The 19,337-nt window shown below is 38.5% G+C and overlaps 1 protein-coding gene across 3 annotated transcripts in view; it reads right to left on the bottom strand.

The window, feature by feature from the left end:
- The window catches only part of CCDC181 (coiled-coil domain containing 181), a 28,107-nt gene extending 22,196 nt beyond the window's left edge, over positions 1–5,911 (bottom strand). Inside the window, exons 1-2 of one of the 3 annotated variants that reach the window (XM_049633875.1) lie at positions 5,656–5,911; positions 814–953 (exon numbers count right to left, since the gene is read on the bottom strand). In XM_049633875.1, the coding sequence (XP_049489832.1) occupies positions 814–930 (117 nt within the window). In that variant the 5' untranslated portion in view covers positions 931–953; positions 5,656–5,911. Of the gene's footprint in view, positions 1–813; positions 954–5,602 lie in introns of all 3 variants that reach the window. The other 2 variants (XM_049633873.1, XM_049633874.1) reach the window with 2 other exon arrangements.
- Positions 5,912–19,337: the final 13,426 nt, after the last annotated feature.

Here is a 19,337-nt window from a genome sequence, read left to right on the forward strand (position 1 = left end):
ATGATCCAGGAACGGGTTCATTTTCCTGGATTTCCCTTCTACCTGTATGATCATGTTTAATGGGTCCACTTTTTCCTACAGGTATTCCTATGGCTCGGTTTTGACTCTCTACGCTTTTCCTCTATATACATTCCCCTGAAGGGCTAATTCAGTCTTAAGGTTTCAAATGTGAGCCAAAAGACCATGTTTTTTGAGGATTTGCTTTATTTTCATTTATATTAAAAGTATAACCCCATGATTTTATCCAAGTTTATATAAAGTAGAAATTAATTGTACTTGTTTTTATTTTTGATGCAATAAATCATATTTATTTATATTATATAAATTATAGTTTTTAATTATAATTTAAGTTTTTTAAATGTTTACATATTTTTGAGAGAGAGAGACAGAGCATGAGTGAGGGAGGGGCAGAGAGAGAGGGACACAGAATCTTTAGCAGGCTCCAGGCTCTGAGGTGTCAGCACAGAGCCGGATGCGGGGCTCGAACTCACAAACTGTGAGAGCATGACCTGAGCCAAAGTCAGAAGCTCAATGGACTGAGCCACCCAGGCACTCCTATTTTTAATTATAATTTAAACTTTATTAAGTGCTAACTTAATCCCTGTTCTCTCATCTCTCACCTTAGGATACAACATATAACCTCTTAATGTCTCAATTTTCTCATCTCTAAGGTAGAAATAATGATACTTGTTCTATATATATCAAAGGAATTTAGGGAGGTTTAGATGACATAGTGTATGCAAAACTCTTGAAGAATTACAAAGCACTTTGTTAATGTAATTATTATGAATGCTTTTGGCAATTTATATATACCTCTATTATGCTGGCACCACCTTTTTCTTTTTCCTTAATTAACCATTCCAGGTCCTTTTCAAAGTCATCTTCATATTCTCCACTTTCTTTTGAGTCCATATCTTTATTTTCATCCATTTTCTGTTTGTTATAGAATAATGCTGTAAGATTTAAAAAGATAAGGTATATGTTATGTCCACTTTAGGGGTAGAGTGGAGTATGGAGATTAATGTAATAGAGTAACCAACACATAGAAACACAAAGCATGGAACGTTCAGAATAAACATATATCTGTATACCCTGAAAGAGAGGCCTTCAATGGCCAGACATTTTCTAGATGTACCACTCTAAAAACCACCCCCCTCCACCCAATTCCTGAAACCCTCATTTACAAGGAGCCTAAAAAAAAGGGGGGATAAGAAGACTATCTGAGGCCTAGAGAAGGATTTTCCACATCCCCTGCCAATCATTAAAACTCCTTGCCCAGGTCAGAGCAGATGACTCAGCTTTTAAGTCATACTCATTAACGTTGTGTAATGTTCAAATGAAAACAAATACAGGTTTCCTCAGCTCTCTGAAAGCAGAATATTCCAAGGAAAGCCAACATGGCATAAAGCAAAGAAGCAATTACAGTTTCATAAAAGCAAAAATCCTCTTCAGATTTCATTCAGTGAACAAAAACAGGTACAAATGTGGGTCTTTTGTCAAAGAGAAGCGTAAAGCAAACTTTCAAATGTGGAGGAAACCTGAATATCACTTCCTATCCTCAATTTTTTAATCCTTCTACTAGTTTATAGGGCACGGTTATAATTTGTGATCTGAGAGCTTTCAATTAAGTAACATTTGATTTTCAACCACAGTAAATGTTAATTTCCACAGAAGTCAAACTGTTTTAAACTCTATGAAATATATTTTTCATTAAAAAAAAAAAGCAAAAACAAATGTGATGTCTAATACTATCCAGTAACAGTGATAAATAAATAGGTCAGGTGAAAGTTAATGTTTATGAAAATGGTGTATAAATTCAGTCATTTTTAAGAGAACAAAGCTAAAGTTATCTACAAATTGAGGTCAGTTCCTAGCCCTGCTATATAGTTTTGTCTATAATTTTTCAAACAAAAGCAGCAAATAAATCTTCACCTATGTGTCTGTATATGCATGTGAACATACCATATATATGTGTATATATGTACAGTTTTGATGAAACTTTGTTGAACACCTACAATATTCCTATATACATTCCCATAAAGATTATAAAACAGACCTATGCCCCTGAGGTGTTTCCGGTATGGTACAGAACACAAACACAAACAAAACCCAGAAATGTTAAATGTAGATAAAAACAGAAATTAAAAAGTAAAGGATTATGGAAGGCGGAATAAAAAAGCAATGAACTCAGTCTAAAATTGGAAATACCAAGGAAAGCTGAGATGGGCTTTGAATACTGAGTACAAGAGGTTATTAGTTATTTCAGACAAAGAGAACAGCACGAGAAAGAGCAAACAAACATGGAAGTGCATGAAATTGTCCAGGGTGACCTGAACATAATGTGCTCCTGAAGAAGAATCTGGAAGGAGGGAGAAGGGGTCAGTCTGATGTCCGATTATCTGTTCAAAAAACAGGGTTGAGGGAAAACTGTTCATGTAGATCTAATTGTCATAAAGGCAGAAATATATAACAATCATCTGCACATTTTCCACTATTAAACAAAAACAGAAAGAGCAATGCTCTCTAAATGTACTAGAATTTTAGGTCCAGTTTCAAAAGAACTATAGAAATCTCATCTTCAGGGTCCCAAACACCTGGGACCCTGTTTGTATACCTGTTTCTATACCTATGAGCCATCTCTTGTGCCTGCAGCAAGACTAAGTTGCCTAAAACCCTTTCTGGAGGCAGAAAGTACCGATGTCAAGAACATATTTCTTTAGGATCTAAAATGAGAGAGATTTTGTCTGAATCAATAAACTACCCACAAGCTTCGTTTCGGCCACTGGCTTCACTTTACTATCCGTGAACCTTTGACTCGCTCACCTAACCTGGTGCCAATTTTACTAAAGGGAGATGAGATATACATGATTTTCCTTCCAACGTTTGCCCAAAAAAGCATGTGGGAGAACACCTTCCCACTAGTTGCACAAGCACTAGCTAAGTGAAGAGGTGAGGCTTTTCAATACTGTGTGTGAAAAACATGTCAATAGGTTTTACTGAACAGTAGGTTCCAGTGAGTTAAAAGGATGATGGGGACACCCAAAACATACATCAACTGCAAGCCTGAGACTATGGGTGAGACACACAGAAGCGTGAAGCACCCTATCCAGTTTCCTGGGCTGCACTGTAAAGGACAAAAGACGAGCTGGAACACATTCAGAGGCTAGCAAACCAGGAGGAAGACGGATAAAAGAGAAGGGAAGAAGGGAGGCTATGAGAGTAATGCCTGAAAACCAGACCCTGAGGAATGCCTTAGGAATATTATCCTAAAGAAAAGAAAACACAAAAGTCATGACACGTGCTTTACATTATCCAAATGGTTGCCGGCTGAAGGAAGATTGGACTTCCCTAACTTCAAACAGTGAAACTAGTGTCAAGGGCTGGAAACAGGGATATATTTCGGCAATTTAAAACAGAATTTACATTGCAAACTTGTCCTGAAGTGAAGTGAGCAGCCTATTAGAAGTGCTTCATTCCCTGTCAATGACAAGGAGCTTTAGCAAAAACTGTTGAGCTGGGGGACCCCTAAGATTTATTTTAAACTTTTTATAAGCTGCAAATTAGCAAATAACTGCCAGCTCATGAAAAGCACGAGAATTTAAAAGGAAATGCACAGTATCATGATAAACTTAATCGAAAACAAGTGATCGGGGCCTTTCAAATCCAAGACTTAAAAACTTCTGGTCTGGGGGCGCCTGGGTGGCTCAGTCGGTTAAGCCCCTTCTCAAGACAAAGTTAGTTTTAGGTACATGAATGCAAATCATTCAATCTAATTATTCAACTGGGTAATTACAACTATTTCCAATGTATTAGTTGGATTACAATTCCTTCTAGATAGTTATTTCTTTTAAACTAAGAATACAGAACAGACTTACTTAAAGAACTCGAAGTAAGGTTTCAGTAATTTGTAAAGCAAAGGTTGAGAGCAATAATATTTTGAGGTAACCTAGGGAAACCAAACCAATGCTTTGGAGTGAGTTTATCTACCACTGGCTGGCCGCAAGACAGGCTAACTCACCTCAACTGTTATGCCTATCTACTAATTGAAAGTAAGGGTGCCATGGATGATTAGAACACACTAAAACTCACTGTGATCCAAAATATTATAGAAACAATACCGTCTTTCACAGTCACAAGTGCCTTAGGATAATCCGCTTTCTTTTCAGACCAGGGATCTTGGAATTTATTTATTAAGATGTTTAGGTTACATAACTAATTGTTAGAATAAAATTTCTATGGAACTCTCCAGTGCTCTCCTTTAATTGTGTAATAAACATAGCTCTGAATTTGTAAACAAATAGTTGCCTGAGGACTTTGGTAGCTGTGCTTTATTATTTACAACAAATTTCACCCATGTGAAAGCTCAAATTTAAAACTAACAGATAGGATCAGCATAATCGATAAAAATAAAATGAAAAAATCAAACATACTAGGTGTTATTAAATCGTACTATTATGCAAGAATTGAAAAGAGAAAAAGCCACAGTTTGAAGTGACTCTAAGAAGAAAATGAAGGTGCATTAAATTTGTACCGCCGTTCTTTTCCTGTCTCTTCAAAAACCTCATGGCTGGTTGCCAAGTAAACAAAGAATGTAAATCATAAATTCTTGTTACCAAGTCCCTTAAGCCTTTTTCAAATGCGTCACAGGATATCCAATCCCCTTCAGTTGTTTTAATCATCATCCCCAGGGTACTGGCCATATGCTACACAGTCAACATACTGCAACAAAAACACATTTTACCCAAACTGAATCCCTCACACTTACTCCTTGTGAGTTTCACACATTTAAATTTCAATGTTTATCAGCAGTAAAAATCTCTGTGTGGCTTGAGTAAGAACCACCCTCTTAATAGGTTAACTGTAATAAGAGACAGAAATTAATTCCTTCCTCCTGGGTGTCTGCTAAATCCCCTGTGGGTATGTGACTGCAGATCCTTTAGCGTGAGTCTAAGCTAAGTCTATATGTCTACGCTTTTGACAACTTTCTTTCAGGATTCAGACCTTCGAAAATAGTTTAATTCATTGACCCCAGCCTTATCTCATAGCCTGTTAAACACATGCTTGTTTAAAATCGAAGAGCATCGAAAGAACGTCAAAGACAACCCGTTTTAATACAAAATAAGTACTTAAGCAAAAGCTAACCCCTAAGAACACCATGAGACCACCTGGCCCATTCTCCCTGCTGCCTCCTTCTCAACTGAATTTTAAAATTCTTAAATTCATGCTCTGTCACCAAGTATGACAATTAAATAGTATTTTACAAACAGGTGCTAAGTTTAATTTGTATCCAGGGTCCCCAGGTACCATCGACTAAATGAATACCCGAGCCTCTTCATGGAAGCTACCATTTCAGGAATGACTTTTTTTCTCCTGGGGAGGAGAACTTTGAGAGGGGTAAGAAAATGACAAAAATGGGGGGGGGGTCCCTCATACAAAGCCAAGCAAGCAAGGTGTTGCCAGACTTCCCCCTCGGGCTCGCCGGACCCGGGACTCGCCCGCATCAGAAGCCCACAGGAAGGCTCTTCGCTCCTTTCTTCTAAGCACTTTTCCTCCCAGACGTCCCAGACGTTTGACCCCCGTCCCCTCTATAAATATCTCCCACCATAAAAATCTCCGCATCATCCTTCCCTTCTCTCCCTCTGGTTCCCCTCCTGCCTGTGTGAGATGCAGCGGCTGGGGTCACAGAGATGGCCGGGGGCGCTCTCCTCTCCTCCTCTTTCTAAGCTCTGACCGACAGTGAGGCAAGGGAGACCCCGGCACCTGCTCCCCAGGCGGCCAGGACCCAGGTGCCATAGCAACGGCGCGTCTCCGCGTCCTCCATCCGGGCCTCTCTTACTACGAGGGCGCGGTGGACCGGCGCAGGCGCAGACGGCAGCCTGAGAACACCTGCTCCTCCAGGCGCGCTTCCCCGGGGCCTGCCCGAGACCTGCCGGGCTGCGGTTTCCAAGGAGACAACCGAGCTCTGCACGCTCCACGCGCAGGTTTCCAAGGCGCGAGTCAGAGTTGGCGAAGGATCGCTTTCTTGGCTGTGACTTTTCCCGCGTGGAGTTGTCTCTCGCCAAATACGGATATTTTTAGAGCGATTTCTGGAGGTACAGGTCTGTGTGTTATTTTCTTCGCGTTATCCAAGTCATTTCAGTTTTCACGACTAGGTAAGCGGATTGCTAATTAGCTACCAGATTCTTTTACTGGAAGCTTCAGCAACCGCACCGCGAATGAAAAACACATCCTTTTGCACCCAAAAGAGTGATCAAAGGATGCTTGCTCCAGGTTTCAAAAATCTGAGAATGGTCAACTAGGATATTCTCAAATCCTCCTTAAAGATCGACTTTATGTATAAAAGGGAGGCAAAGTGAACTTTTGATTGCAGTGACAAGTGACAAGATTTTAGAAACTGGCCATTCCCTGCCAGAAACAAACAGGGAGAAATGAAAGTACTTCCTCAGTACACTCCATAATTTTCAGATTCTTTTTTATTATTAGAATGTTTAATGTATATTTGCTTCATGTTTATTTACTTTTGAGAGAGAGAGCACAAGCAGGGGAAGGGCAGAGAGAGGGGGACAGAGGACCTGAAACCCCACTGACAACAGCAAGCCCCATGTGGCGCTTGAACTCACAGACCAGAAGATCATGACCTGAGCCGAAGTCAGGTGTTCAGCCAACTGAGCCACCCAGGTGCCCCTAATGTTTGTCTATTCTGAGAGAGAGAGTGTGTGTGCGTGAGAAGAGGAGAGGCGGAGAAAGAGGGAGAGAGAAAATTCCAAGCAGGCTCCGCACAGAGCCAGTCCCGGCGCTTGATCTCTCAAACCGGAGAGATGGTGACCTGAGCAGAAATCAAGAATCGGAAGCTTCATGAACTTTGCTACCCAGGCACCTCTGTTTATTATTAGAATGTTTATCACTTGGTATAATGGAGAGCATCTTTTCTTCAAAGAGGGGCATGTAGAATTGAGTTTTAAAATATTCTCCAAATTGTAAACTAAGTAAAAAATAAAAAAGATTTTAAGGTTAAAATGGATTACAATATTTACTGTGTTTCTTAGCTGCAATGTGTAACTCATAGTTCCAGATTTAAAGTTTCTCCTGCTGCAGGACTTCGATCTTAGGCCAAACACTTGAAAAAGATAAAATATAAAATTATTGACTGTTTAAGGTGGAAGGAATTCTAGTTAAATCTCCTTTAATGAAGGGGCCCCTGGGTGGCTCCATTGGTTAAGCACCCAGCTTCAGCTCAGGTCATGATCTCACAGTTCGTGAGCTGGAGCCCCGCATAGGGCTCTGTGCTGACAGCTGGGAGACTGGAGCCTGCTTCGGATTCTGTGTCTCCCTCTCTCTCTGCCCCTCCCCTGCTCACGCTCTGTCCTCTCTCTTTCTCTCTCAAAAATAAATAAACATTTTTTTTAATCTCCTTTAATAAGTATGGAATTACTACCAAAGCTACATCTAGGTAACATCTAGGTTTCAGAACTCCTAATTTAATATTTTTCCCGCTGATCCTCCCAAATATTTGTAAATGTTTTTTACAAATGTAATGGGATGTAGCACCCAAAAAGTGGAAACAACTCAAATGTCTATCAAGTGATGAAAGCATAAATAAAATGTGGTGATAAACCTGAGCTCATAAAAAAGATCTATTTCACTAGCATCTGTGAAAGAAAGCAGAGAAATAATAGGTTTTCAATAATTTCATTCAATATTTCCTGCTGAGTGCCTTACTTACAGGTCTGCTGGGAGGTGAATAATTTCTAATCTATGCATGAAGGAGCTCATAGTCTAAAAAAAGGAGACGGGGGGTCACCTGGGTGGCTCAGTCGGTTAAGCGTCCGACTTCGGCTCAGGTCATGATCTCACGGTCCGTGAGTTCGAGACCCGCGTCGGGCTCTGTGCTGACTGCTCAGAGCCTGGAGCCTGTTTCGCATTCTGTGTCTCCCTCTCTCTCTGACCCTCCCCCGTTCATGCTCTGTCTCTCTCGGTCTCAAAAAAAAAAAAAAAAAAATGTTAAAAACAAAAATTAAAAAAAAAAAAAAAAGGAGACAGGCTTTAAAGAAAGGGAACACAGTGTGATACACAAGGTACAGATATAGCTGAAAACTGGAGATCAATTAGGAAAAGGTGATGACAAAGAGTCCTTTGCAAAGTGTTGACATTAGAGCTGACTTTTGAAGAATGAAAAGAATTGCACAAGGGTGGGGCATTATACACAGAGAAGTTAGCATTTGCGAGGGCATGGGGGCATCAACTTGTTTATTCCAGGATCGTTATGTAATTCAGAATTGCTGGCAGCATAAGATGAAATCTGTCCTTCATTGCCCGTGGCAGCCTCTGAGATATTGTAAGCATGTTATGAAAACCACTGAAGTATGATCTGTGAACAGGCATTTCCATTAAAATTAATAGCATCTTTGGGTAAGTTAAGTGTATCCTTCATTTCTTCTGTGACTTCCTTAAAGAAGAGACTGAGTTTTAGGTATTTCTGTATACTTAGCAGAACTGGCATTTAAGTGGCTAGTAAATATTTATTGAGTTGACATAACTCAGTAAATGAGCTAATTTTATTGTGAATAACCTTAATCATGTAACTGAATTCATAATTTCTTCCTACTACTTTATCAGCTCAGAGGTTATTGAAGGAATTAGTGTTTTGATGATCAAGGAGAAGGGAAGAATAAATTTCTAAAATGGGGCATTTTAGAAAGTGCAGACCTTTGGTAAATTAGGATAATCAGAGATACCATGAGATCATGAGAATACAGGACTGGCATATTAAGTGAGGAAGAAATGATGGACGAATGTTAATGACACATTTGGCAATTTTTTTTTAATTTTTAAACTTTTTTTTTAATGTTTATTCATTTTTGAGAGACAGAGCTATTGAAGCAGGCTCCAGCCTCGGAGCTGTCAGCACAGAGCTCAATGCGGGGCTCGAACTCACAAACCATGAGATCGTGACCTGAGCCAAACTCGGACACTTAACCGACTGAGCCACCCTGGCACCCCACATTTGGCAGTTTCATAGAGTTCAGCAGGTCACTCTGCTCTCTCTCTCTCTCCATACGCATTTAAACAATCCCATTTACTATAGCATCAAAAAGAATACAGTACTTCAGAAGTTACTAAGGAAGTGAAAGATCTATATACTGAAAACTATAAGATATTGATGACAGAAATGGAAGAAAATATGAATGAATAGAAAGATCTTCCATGTTCATGGAAGAATATTTTTTTTTAATTTTTTAATGTTTATTTTTGAGAGAGAGACAGACAGAGTGTGAATGGGGGAGGGGCAGAGAGAGAGGGAGACACAGAATCCAAAGCAGGCTCCAGGCTCTGAGCACAGAACCTGACATGGGGCTTGAAGTCACCAACTGTGAGATCATGACCTGAGCCGAAGTCGGACGCTTAACCGACTGAGCCACCCAGGTGCCCCTTCATGGATTGGAAGAATATTGCTAACATGTTCATACTACCCAAAGTAATGTACAGATTCAATACAATCCCTATCAAAATTCCAATAGGATTTTTCACAGAGAAAGGAAAATAGTCCTAAAATTCACATGAAACCACACGAGACCCCAAATAACCAAAACTGTCTTGAGAAAGAACAAAGCTATGGGCATCACACTTCCTGATATCAAACTATATTACAAAGCTATAGTAATTGAAACAGTATGGTAATGGCACAAAAACAGAACCATACATCAATGGAACAGAATAGAGAGCCCAGAAATAAATCCATGCTATATGTTCAACCAACCTTTGACCATGGTGCCAAGGATACACAATGGGGAAAGGATTGTCTCTTCAATAAAAGGCTTTGGGTAAACTGGATATCCACATGCAAAAGAATAAAATTGGACCCTCATCTTACATCATATACAAAAATTAACCTGAAATGGATTGAAGACTTAAGTGTAAGACCTGAAACTGTAAAATTCCCAGAAGAAAACATAGTGAGGAAGCTCTTTGAAACTGGTCTTGGCAATGACTTTTTGGGGCATAACACCAAAAAAGCATAGGCCATGAAAGCAGAAATTAAAAAGTGGGACTGCATTAAACCAAAAACTTCTGCACAGCAAAGGAAACCATCAACAAAATGAAAAGGCAACCTGTGGAATGAAAGAAAATATTTGCCATCCACATATCTGATAAGAGGCCAGTACCCAAAATGTATAAGGAAGGCATACAACTCAATAGCAAAAATACAAATAAGGAATCCAATTTTAAAATGGGCAAAGGACATATATAGACATTATTGCAAAGAAGACATACAGTGACCAATAGGTATATGAAAAGATACTCAACATCACTAATCATCAATGCAAATCAAAACCATGATGATAGGCCACCTCACATCTGTTAGAATGGCTATTATCAAAAAGGCAAGAGATAATAAGTGTTGGTGAAGATGTGGAGGAAAGGGAACCTTTGAGCACTGTTGGTGGAAATGCAAACTGGTACAGCCACCATGGAAAACAGTGTGGAGGTTCCTCAAAAAATTAAAAATCGAACTACCCTATGACCCAGCAAAACCACATCTAGGAATATGCCCAAAGGAAATGAAATCAGTATCTCAAAAAGATAGCTGCACTCCTATGTTCATTGCAGCATTATTCATAATAGCCAAGACATGGAAACGATCTAAGAGTCCATCAATGGGTGAATAAGAAAGAAAAGTGTGATAAATACACATACATAGGATGGAATATTTTTCAGCGATAAAAAGAAGGAAATTCTGCCATTTGTGACAACATGGATGAATCTGGAGGCTATTATGCTGAGTGAAATAAGCCAGACAAAGAAAGACAAAGTCTGCCTCACTTATATGTGGACTCTAACAAAGTTGAACTCATGGAACCAAAAAGTAGAACAGTGGTTGCCAGGGGCTGGAGAGTGAGGGGGAAATGGGGAGATATTGGTCAAAGGGCACAAACTTTCAGCTCTTAAGATGAATAAGTTCTTGGGATCTGTATGGCATGATAACTATAATTAATAAATAACACTGTACTGTATACTTGAAATTTTCTAGGAGAGTAGATTTTAGGTATTATCACAAAACAAACAAAAAAAAGTATATGAGGTGATAGATGTGTTAATTAACTTGATTGAGATAATCATTTCTCTCTCTCTCTCTCCATGTATATATATACCTACACATAAAATCATCACACTGTAAAACTTAAAAATCATGCTGTGCAAACTAAATATGTACCATTTTCCTCACTTATATCCCAATATAGCTGGAAAAATAAATACAATCCTTTCCCTCTCCTCTCTGATGTAACTGCCCTCAGTCTGTCAATGACTACACAAGAAATGGGAATTAAAGAAATGTAGGAACAGGATGATTCAGGAAGAATCAGGTAGATAGAGAAAAGAAGTTGTCTGCTATCCAGGGCCTTTCACTTCACATGCCTTGTTCTTCTTAAAGTCTGAAAATGTTAAATATCAATGAATAACCGTATTTTCATTACAGGCAGTAGAAATGTGTTCAGAATTTATGATTCATTAGAGACTATGGGATTCTACAAACATAAGATCCCTGTATAAGTGACCAGTGCCATATGTTTTCCCTCTCCACTTTTAATTTAATAATAGTTATAAGCTTAGGTTTTCAATGTGCATTCTGTAAAGAATCCCAGAAATGGATAGCACTCCTGCAGTCTTCAGTGGTTGGTCATCACAGGATACAAAGAAGTAACGAGCACACACTGTCGGCAAGAGACGAGCATCAAGTTGAGCAACTCTGTTCAAATAATGGACATTTTGAAGGAAGCCTTTGACTTAGATAAGCTGATATACAACTTAAGTAACGAAAGAAAAGGAGATTAAATAAGGGTCAAGAATTAGAAAGACGTGACCATACATGTCTCCTATAAAACTGTTCCAAGTAATATACTTTGCAGACGATACTCAGATTTGGCATAGCCATATTTTAAATCATTCAACAAATAATTATTGAGCATTTATGCACCAGACACAGTTCTAGGTACTCGGAATATATCGATGAACTATTACATTCCCTGGAAGTCAGAGTTCCAATGACTTCAACCACCTAAAACCCATTTGTAAAAAAAAAGGAAAGAAAGAAAGAAAGAAAGAAAGGAAGGAAGAAGAAGAGGAAATGGAAGGGAAGGGAAGGGAAGGGAAGGGAAGGAAAGGAAAGGAAAGGAAAGGAAAGGAAAGGAAAGGAAAGGAAAGGAAAGAAAAAAAAGCAAGTGCTGGGGCACCTGGGAGGCTCAGTCAGTTAAACGTCCAACTCTTGATTTCCTCTCAGGTCACGATCTCACAGTTCATGACTCGGAGCCCTGCATCAGGCTCTGTGCTGACAGTGCACATCCTGCTTGGGATTTTCTTTCTCTCCCTCTCTCTCTCTCTGCCTCTCTCTCTCTCTCTGTCTCTCAAAATAAATAAACATTAAAAATAAAAACAATTGAAAAGGAAAGTGCAAAAAGCTTGAAAGCAAAAATATAAGGCTATTACAGAGTTTGTGGGCTAAGTGTGAACAGTTTGTAGGAGAGTCTCTCCTAGTAAGTGGGATATTTTTCTGCATTTTATATCTTTACATTCCATCGTTAATGCTACTCACTTGCAGAACACTTTATAGTTGTAATGTTTCACATACATGTTTTGAAATTGGTATGTTAACATCTAGATCTTTTTTAAGTTAAAAACTATCTGATAATATGGGGAATATTTTCTTTGGAGAGTCGAAAACTCGCTGTCTTCATGGAGCTCAACTTCCAGTAGAAAGAAGACAGTAAGAAACATACTAAATAAGTAAGTCTTATTATATGTTAGAAGGTGATAAATGCTATATAAACATAGATCAAACGAGAGGATCAGAAGTATAGGGGTGCATTCTGAAAGCGGGGTTGAACTTGTACATAAAGTAGTCCAGTAAACCTTATTGAGGTGACATTTGAAACTTTTCTTAGAATTACTTACAGATTTGGCATAGATTGACATCAGATATATCACTTAACTAGAAATAGCTATAATGAAAATATGACAAGTACCCTCCCCCCCCCCAAAATCAAGACTTTCTTTCTGTAACTGGCAGTGACGAGTATGCCACGCTGAAGACTGGGGCTCAAGTTTGCTTGTGACCTTCAGCAGCAGGACAAACACACTTTTAGCTTTTACACCAGCAATACGTTCCTTAAACATTCTAGTTTTTTTTTTCCAAATTTTTATTTAAATTCTAGTTAGTTAACATAGAGTGTAATATTGGTTTCAGGAGTAGAATTCAGTGCTTCATCACTTACATATAATATCCAGTGCTCAACTCAACAAGTTCCCTCCTTTATACACATCACCCATTTAGCCCACCCCCCCACCCACCTCCCTCCATCAATGCTCAGTTTGTTCTCTATCATTAAGAGTCTCTTATGGTTTGTTTCCCTCTCTCTTTCCGCTCCCATATGTTTATCCGTTTTGTTTCTTAAATTCCACATATGAATGAAATCATTTGTATTTGTCTTTTTCTGCCTGACTTATTTTGCTTAGCATAATACACTCTAGTTCCATCCGTGTCATTGCAAGTAGCAAGATTTCATTCCTTTTGATGGCCGAGTAATATTCCATTGTATATATATGTCACATCTTCTTTATCCATTCATCTGTTGATGGACATGTGGGCTCTCTCCATAGTTGGGCTATTGTTGATAATGCTGCTATAAATATCAGGGTGCATGTGCCCCTTTGAATCAGTGTTTTTATCCTTTGGATAAATACCTAGTAGTGCAATTGCTAGATCATAGGGTAATTCTATTTCTAACTTTGTGAGGAACATTCATACTGTTTTCCAGAGTGTGTGCCCCAGTTTGCATTCCCACCAACAGTGCAAGAGGGTTCCCCTTTCTCCATACCCTCGCCAATACTTTGTAGTTTCTTGTGTTGTTAATTTTAGCCATTCCGACAGGAGTGAGGTGGTATCTCATCATGGTTTTGACTTGTACTTCCCTGATGATGAGTGATATTGAGCATCTTTTCATGTGTCTGTTAGCCATCTGGATGTCTTCTTTGGAAAAATGTCTATTCATGTCTTCTGCCCATTTTGTAACTGGATTATTTATTTTTTGGGTGTTGAGTTTGATAAGTTCTTTGTAGATTTTGGATACTAACCCTTTATCAGATATGTCATTTGCAAATATCTTCTCCCATCCTGTAGGCTGCCTTTTCATTGTGTTGATTGTTTCCTTTGCTGTGCAGAAGCTTTTTATCTTGATGAGGTCCCAATAGTTCATGTTTGCTTTTGTTTCTCTTGCCTCCAGTGACATGTCTAGTAAGAAGTTGCTCTGGCCAAGGTCACAGACTTTGCTGCCTGTGTTCTCCTCAAGGTTTTTGATGGTTTCTTGTCTCACATTTAGGCCATTCATCCGTTTTCAATTTATTTTTGCATATGGTGTAAAAAAAAGTGGTCCAGTTTCATTCTTCTGTATGTCACTGTCCAGTTTTCCTAATGCCATTTGTGGAAGAGACTGTCTTGTTTCCATTGGATATTCTTCCCTGTTTTGTTGAAGATTAGTTGACTATGCTATTGTGGGACCACTTCTGGGTTTTCTATTCTGTTCCATTGATCTATGTGTCTATTTTTGAGCCAGTACCATACTGTCTTGATAACTACAGCTTTGTAATATAGCTTGAAGTCTGGAATCCTGATGCCTCCAGCTCTGCTTTTCTTTTTCAGGATTGCTTTGGCTATTTGGGGTCTTTTGTGGTTTCATGCAAATTTTAGGATTGACACTCTAATTTGAAAAAATTATTTACACTGTCATTATTTTTCTTTGTTCAGCAGCTTTGTTTAGCACTTGCTTCATGTGTTCAGTACTTTTGATGTATGCCCAACCCCCATGAGGCAGAAGTTTCAAGGATCTCCTGCTGTGAGGCTCTAACTTACTCAGTATGTGACTGAGAATCCTGTAATCAACCCTTAACTGGAGAAGGATATGATGGCAATAAATTATCATGGAAAAGAAAATGAATCAGAGGTTGGCCTTTGAGAAAAGCAGCAAATATAATTTACCTTTTAAATAGTTGACTGGAAAACGCTCCTTTTATAAGTGGTGTTTCCTTGCTTAATAAATAATTATTATTTGAAACTGTCTACCCATAAATGTTTGAACATCAGTGCCATTTGCTGAGCTATGCTGTCAGTCTCACTCTTTTCAGTGCAGTTTTACAGTAGACATTTCACTTCCTTGACTCCCAGACATACATATTTAGTATGAAAAGCAAAAAATAATAACATAAGGAAGCTCGACTGCAAAGCCTCTATTTAAAGTATACACATGGTGTTGATGACCAGCGATAAGAATGAGCCTGTCTTCTGCTGATGTGCTCTGCTAGAGCAAAGAACAACCGACTCATAGGTGAGGAAATGTACGTCAGTTCACTTGATTGTGAAAAATGCTTTTAAGTAAATCTCTGTCGTCCTCTGTATTCACTTATATTCTTTACTGTTAACGTCACTCCATAAATTTATTCTCAACCTACACCGGAGTTGAAGCCGCTTTGCAATAACGTCCTAAATACAATGGGTGGTGGATAGAGATAAGAGAATGCCAACATGCCAACACTGAGAGTCAGTTCAGTCTCAGCTGAGTTTAAAATTTCAAGTAGCCAGTGTAAAAAAAAAAAAAAAAGGAAATAAAGTATATTACTTAGTTCTTATCAGAAAGAAATACTAACCCATGTTCCTCAGGAAAAACTTGTCCTGGCATTAATTTTTAAAAGAATTTCTTAGGTAAGGTTTTTAGTAGGAGTCGTGAGTGACGTTAAAGACCAGACCTTCAATAGCATTTTTACAGCAAAGACATAGACAGGTTCCTTATGTCTGTTCATATTTTCACTAATCTAGAAAAATGACACTCAAAACCACCTATTTTAAAAATTGGCTTTGTATTTTTCCACCTTCTTTCTCTTGGTCAGCTATGCCTGGTGAACGCCTCCTGCCTTATAATACCAGTTCAAAAGCAGTGGTGGCTACATACTGGGGTTGACAATTTTGTTAAAGCTCGTTACAAAACTTGGATATGCGAGAGAGTACATTTAGCATTAGCCGATAGTGGACGCATCTTCTCTTCTGAATCCAGATGCAGAGTGAACACCTGCCAAGAACGTAGCTTGCCACAGTTCGTGTCAGCAACCCAAACACTCTTAAAAATTTAAGTGCCATCATACCTCTCGCTAGCTTTCCAATGCCATTATCATAACATCTAAGCTCCTGACTTTGCATCCAAGTTTCTGCAGAATTAGGCCTCTTCTTACTCCTGTAACGTCACCTCCTACTACGTTCCTGCTTATGCTTCACACTCAAAACACTCTAACCGACCTCCTCCCTGTTCCTCAAGCATCTCATTCCCATCTTTGCTATTGCGTCTGTACCTGGAATGTTCTTCCCCAGATATTTGCATTCACATCCTTGCCTTGTTCCTGATCTTAGGAGGAAAGTGCCTAATTTCTCACCACTAAGTAATGATATTAAGGGTAGGTTTTTTTGTAAGTTCTTTATCAAATTGAAAACATCCCCCTCTTTTCTTAGTATACTGAGAATTTTTATCATGAATGGTTATCAAATTGTGTCACATGCTTTTTCGGCTTCAGCTGTTATGTTCACATTATCTTTCCTCTTTACCCCATTGATGGGATGGATTACATTGACTTTTTTTTTCTCTAAGTCAGAGGTTTTATTTGTTTATTAAGATCTAATTGACATACATTATATTAATTTCAGTTGTATAACATAATGATTCAATATTTGTGTATATTCCATTGATTGATTTTTTAAATGTTGAACCACCTTGCACATCTGGAATAAATCTCACTTGTGGTGTATAATTCTTTTTATACATTGTTAAATTCAATTCGTGAATATTTTGTTGAGGATTTTTGTGTCTATGTTCATGAGAGGTCTTGCTACATGGTTTTCTTTCTTGTAATGTCTTCATTTGTTTGGGGCGTTGGGGTAATGTTGAACTCATAGAAAGAGTTGCCTCTGCTTCTGTTTTCTGGAAGACATTGTAGAAAATTGGTATCATTTCTTCCTTACGTATTTGGTAGAACTTATCACTGAAACCATCCAGTCCTAATGCTTTCTTTTTTGGATGGTTATTGATTAGTGATTCAGTTTCTTTAATAGTTCTTTAATAGTTAACTATAACTATTGTTATAGATTGTGATTAGTCCATTCCATCTAAATTATCAAACTTGTGGGCCCAGACCTTTCATATTATTTATTTATTGTCCTTAAGTGTCCCTGGGATCAGTAGTAATGATCCCTCTTTCATTTCTGATATTGATAATTTGTATCTTTTCTCTTTTTTTTCTTAGTTAGCCTAGCTACAGGTTATTGTTGTTTACTGATTTCTTTAAAGAAATACCTTTAGGGGCGCCTGGGTGGCTCAGTCGGTTAGGCGGCCGACTTTGGCTCAGGTCATGATCTTGCTGTCCGTGAGTTCTAGCCCCATGTCGGGCTCTGTGCTGACAGCTCAGAGCCTGGAGCCTGCTTCATATTCTGTGTCTCCCTCTCTCTGACCCTCCCCTGTTCATGCTCTGTCTCTCCCTGTCTCAAAAATAAATAAACGTTAAAAAAAATTTTTTTTTAAAGAAATACCTTTATATTTCCTTGACTTTTCTCTATTTATTTCCTGCTTTCAATTTCATTTATTTCTGTCCTAATTTTATTATTTATTTTCTTCTGCTTGCTTGAGGTTTAAGTTGCTCTTCCTTAGTTTCCTAAGGTGGAAGCTCAAATTATTAATTTTAGATCTTCCTTCTTTTCTAATATATGTATTTTATGTTATGGACTTTCCTCTAAACAACTCTGGCTCATCCCATGAATTTTGATAATTTGTATTTTCATTTAGTTCAAAATATTTTCATGTTTCTTTTGAGACTTCTTTTTGACACATGTTATTTAAAAGTGTGGTGTTTAATCTCCAAATACTTGGAGGTTTTACAGTTATTTTTCTGTTATGCATTTCTAGTTTAATTGTATTATAGTCTGAGAATCTAATTTGTATGATTTCTGTACTTTCAAATGTGTAAAGGTGTGTTTTATAGTCCAGAATGTGGCCTATTGTGGTGATTGTCTATTCAAGTTTGAAAAGAATGAATTATTCTGCTGTTACTGGATGGAGCAGTCTGTATGTGCCAATTCAATTAAGTTAAATGATGTTTTTCAGGTGGATCGTATCCTTACTGATTTTCTGCCTTTTTGATCTATCAATTACTAAAAGAGTGTGTTGAAGTCTTTAACTATAATAACTTTAACTACAATAGTGGATTTTTCTGTTTCTCCTTTTAGTTCTCAGTTTTTGTCTTATATATTTTGATGCTCTGTGTTGAGTGCATACATACTCAGAATTGTTATGTCTTCTTGGAAAATGAACCCCTCTATCATTATGTAATGCCCTTCTTCATCTCTGATAATTGTCCTTATTCTGATTCTTTGAAAACGTATTGCTACTTCAGCTTTCTTTTAATGAGTGTCTGTCGCAGACTCTGAGTCTGCAGTTCTCTCTTCAACAGCAAGACAGCAGCCGCAGAATTGAATACAATTGAATTGGGGCTAATGTCCAGGGGGGAGACAAGAGCCCCAAACTGGGGTTTTGTCTCTGTATTTACTGACCTCTCAAGATCTCACACACGTGGTGAATGTGAAGAAAACAATCATATAGTAATCATTAACTTGTGTGTAACAAGCAGAGGACCTGGGGGGAGGGGGCGGCGGGGGGGGGGGAGGGGGGCAAGTGGTGTTTGTGATCAAAGTATATTGGCACCAGATGGAAAGTAATTTCCTGCAGGTGATAGAACAAATTACTCGTGATCCCATTACAGTATCTCACTAACTCACCTTGGGCGTTTTCACCCTGTGGCAGCGGCTTTCCGCCCTAAGCTTTTTTCTAACCCACTTATGTAAGTATAAAGGAATTCTTGAACCTATTTCCCCACAGGTGTTAGCATATCTGTCTCAACCTTTGCTTTTAATCTACATGTGTCTTTATATTTAAAGTGGGTTTTGGGTACCTGGGTGGCTCAGTCGGTTAAGCATCCAACTTGGCCCAGGTCATGATCCTGCGGCTCATGGGTTCGAACCCCACATCGGGCTCTGTGCTGACAGCCAAGAGCCTGCTTTGGATTTTGTGTCTTCCTCTCTCTCTGCGCTCCCCGACTCTCTCTCCCTCTCTCTCAAAAATCAATAAACATTAAAAAAATAAAGTGGGTTTCTTATAAACGACTTATTGTTGGATTTGTTTTTTATTCACTCTGACAATCTCTGTCCTGTAATTGTTGTATTCAGATCATTTATATTTAAAGTGATTATTGATATA

This window comes from Panthera uncia, chromosome F1 (genome assembly GCF_023721935.1).
Source record: "Panthera uncia isolate 11264 chromosome F1, Puncia_PCG_1.0, whole genome shotgun sequence".
NCBI lineage: Eukaryota > Metazoa > Chordata > Mammalia > Carnivora > Felidae > Panthera > Panthera uncia.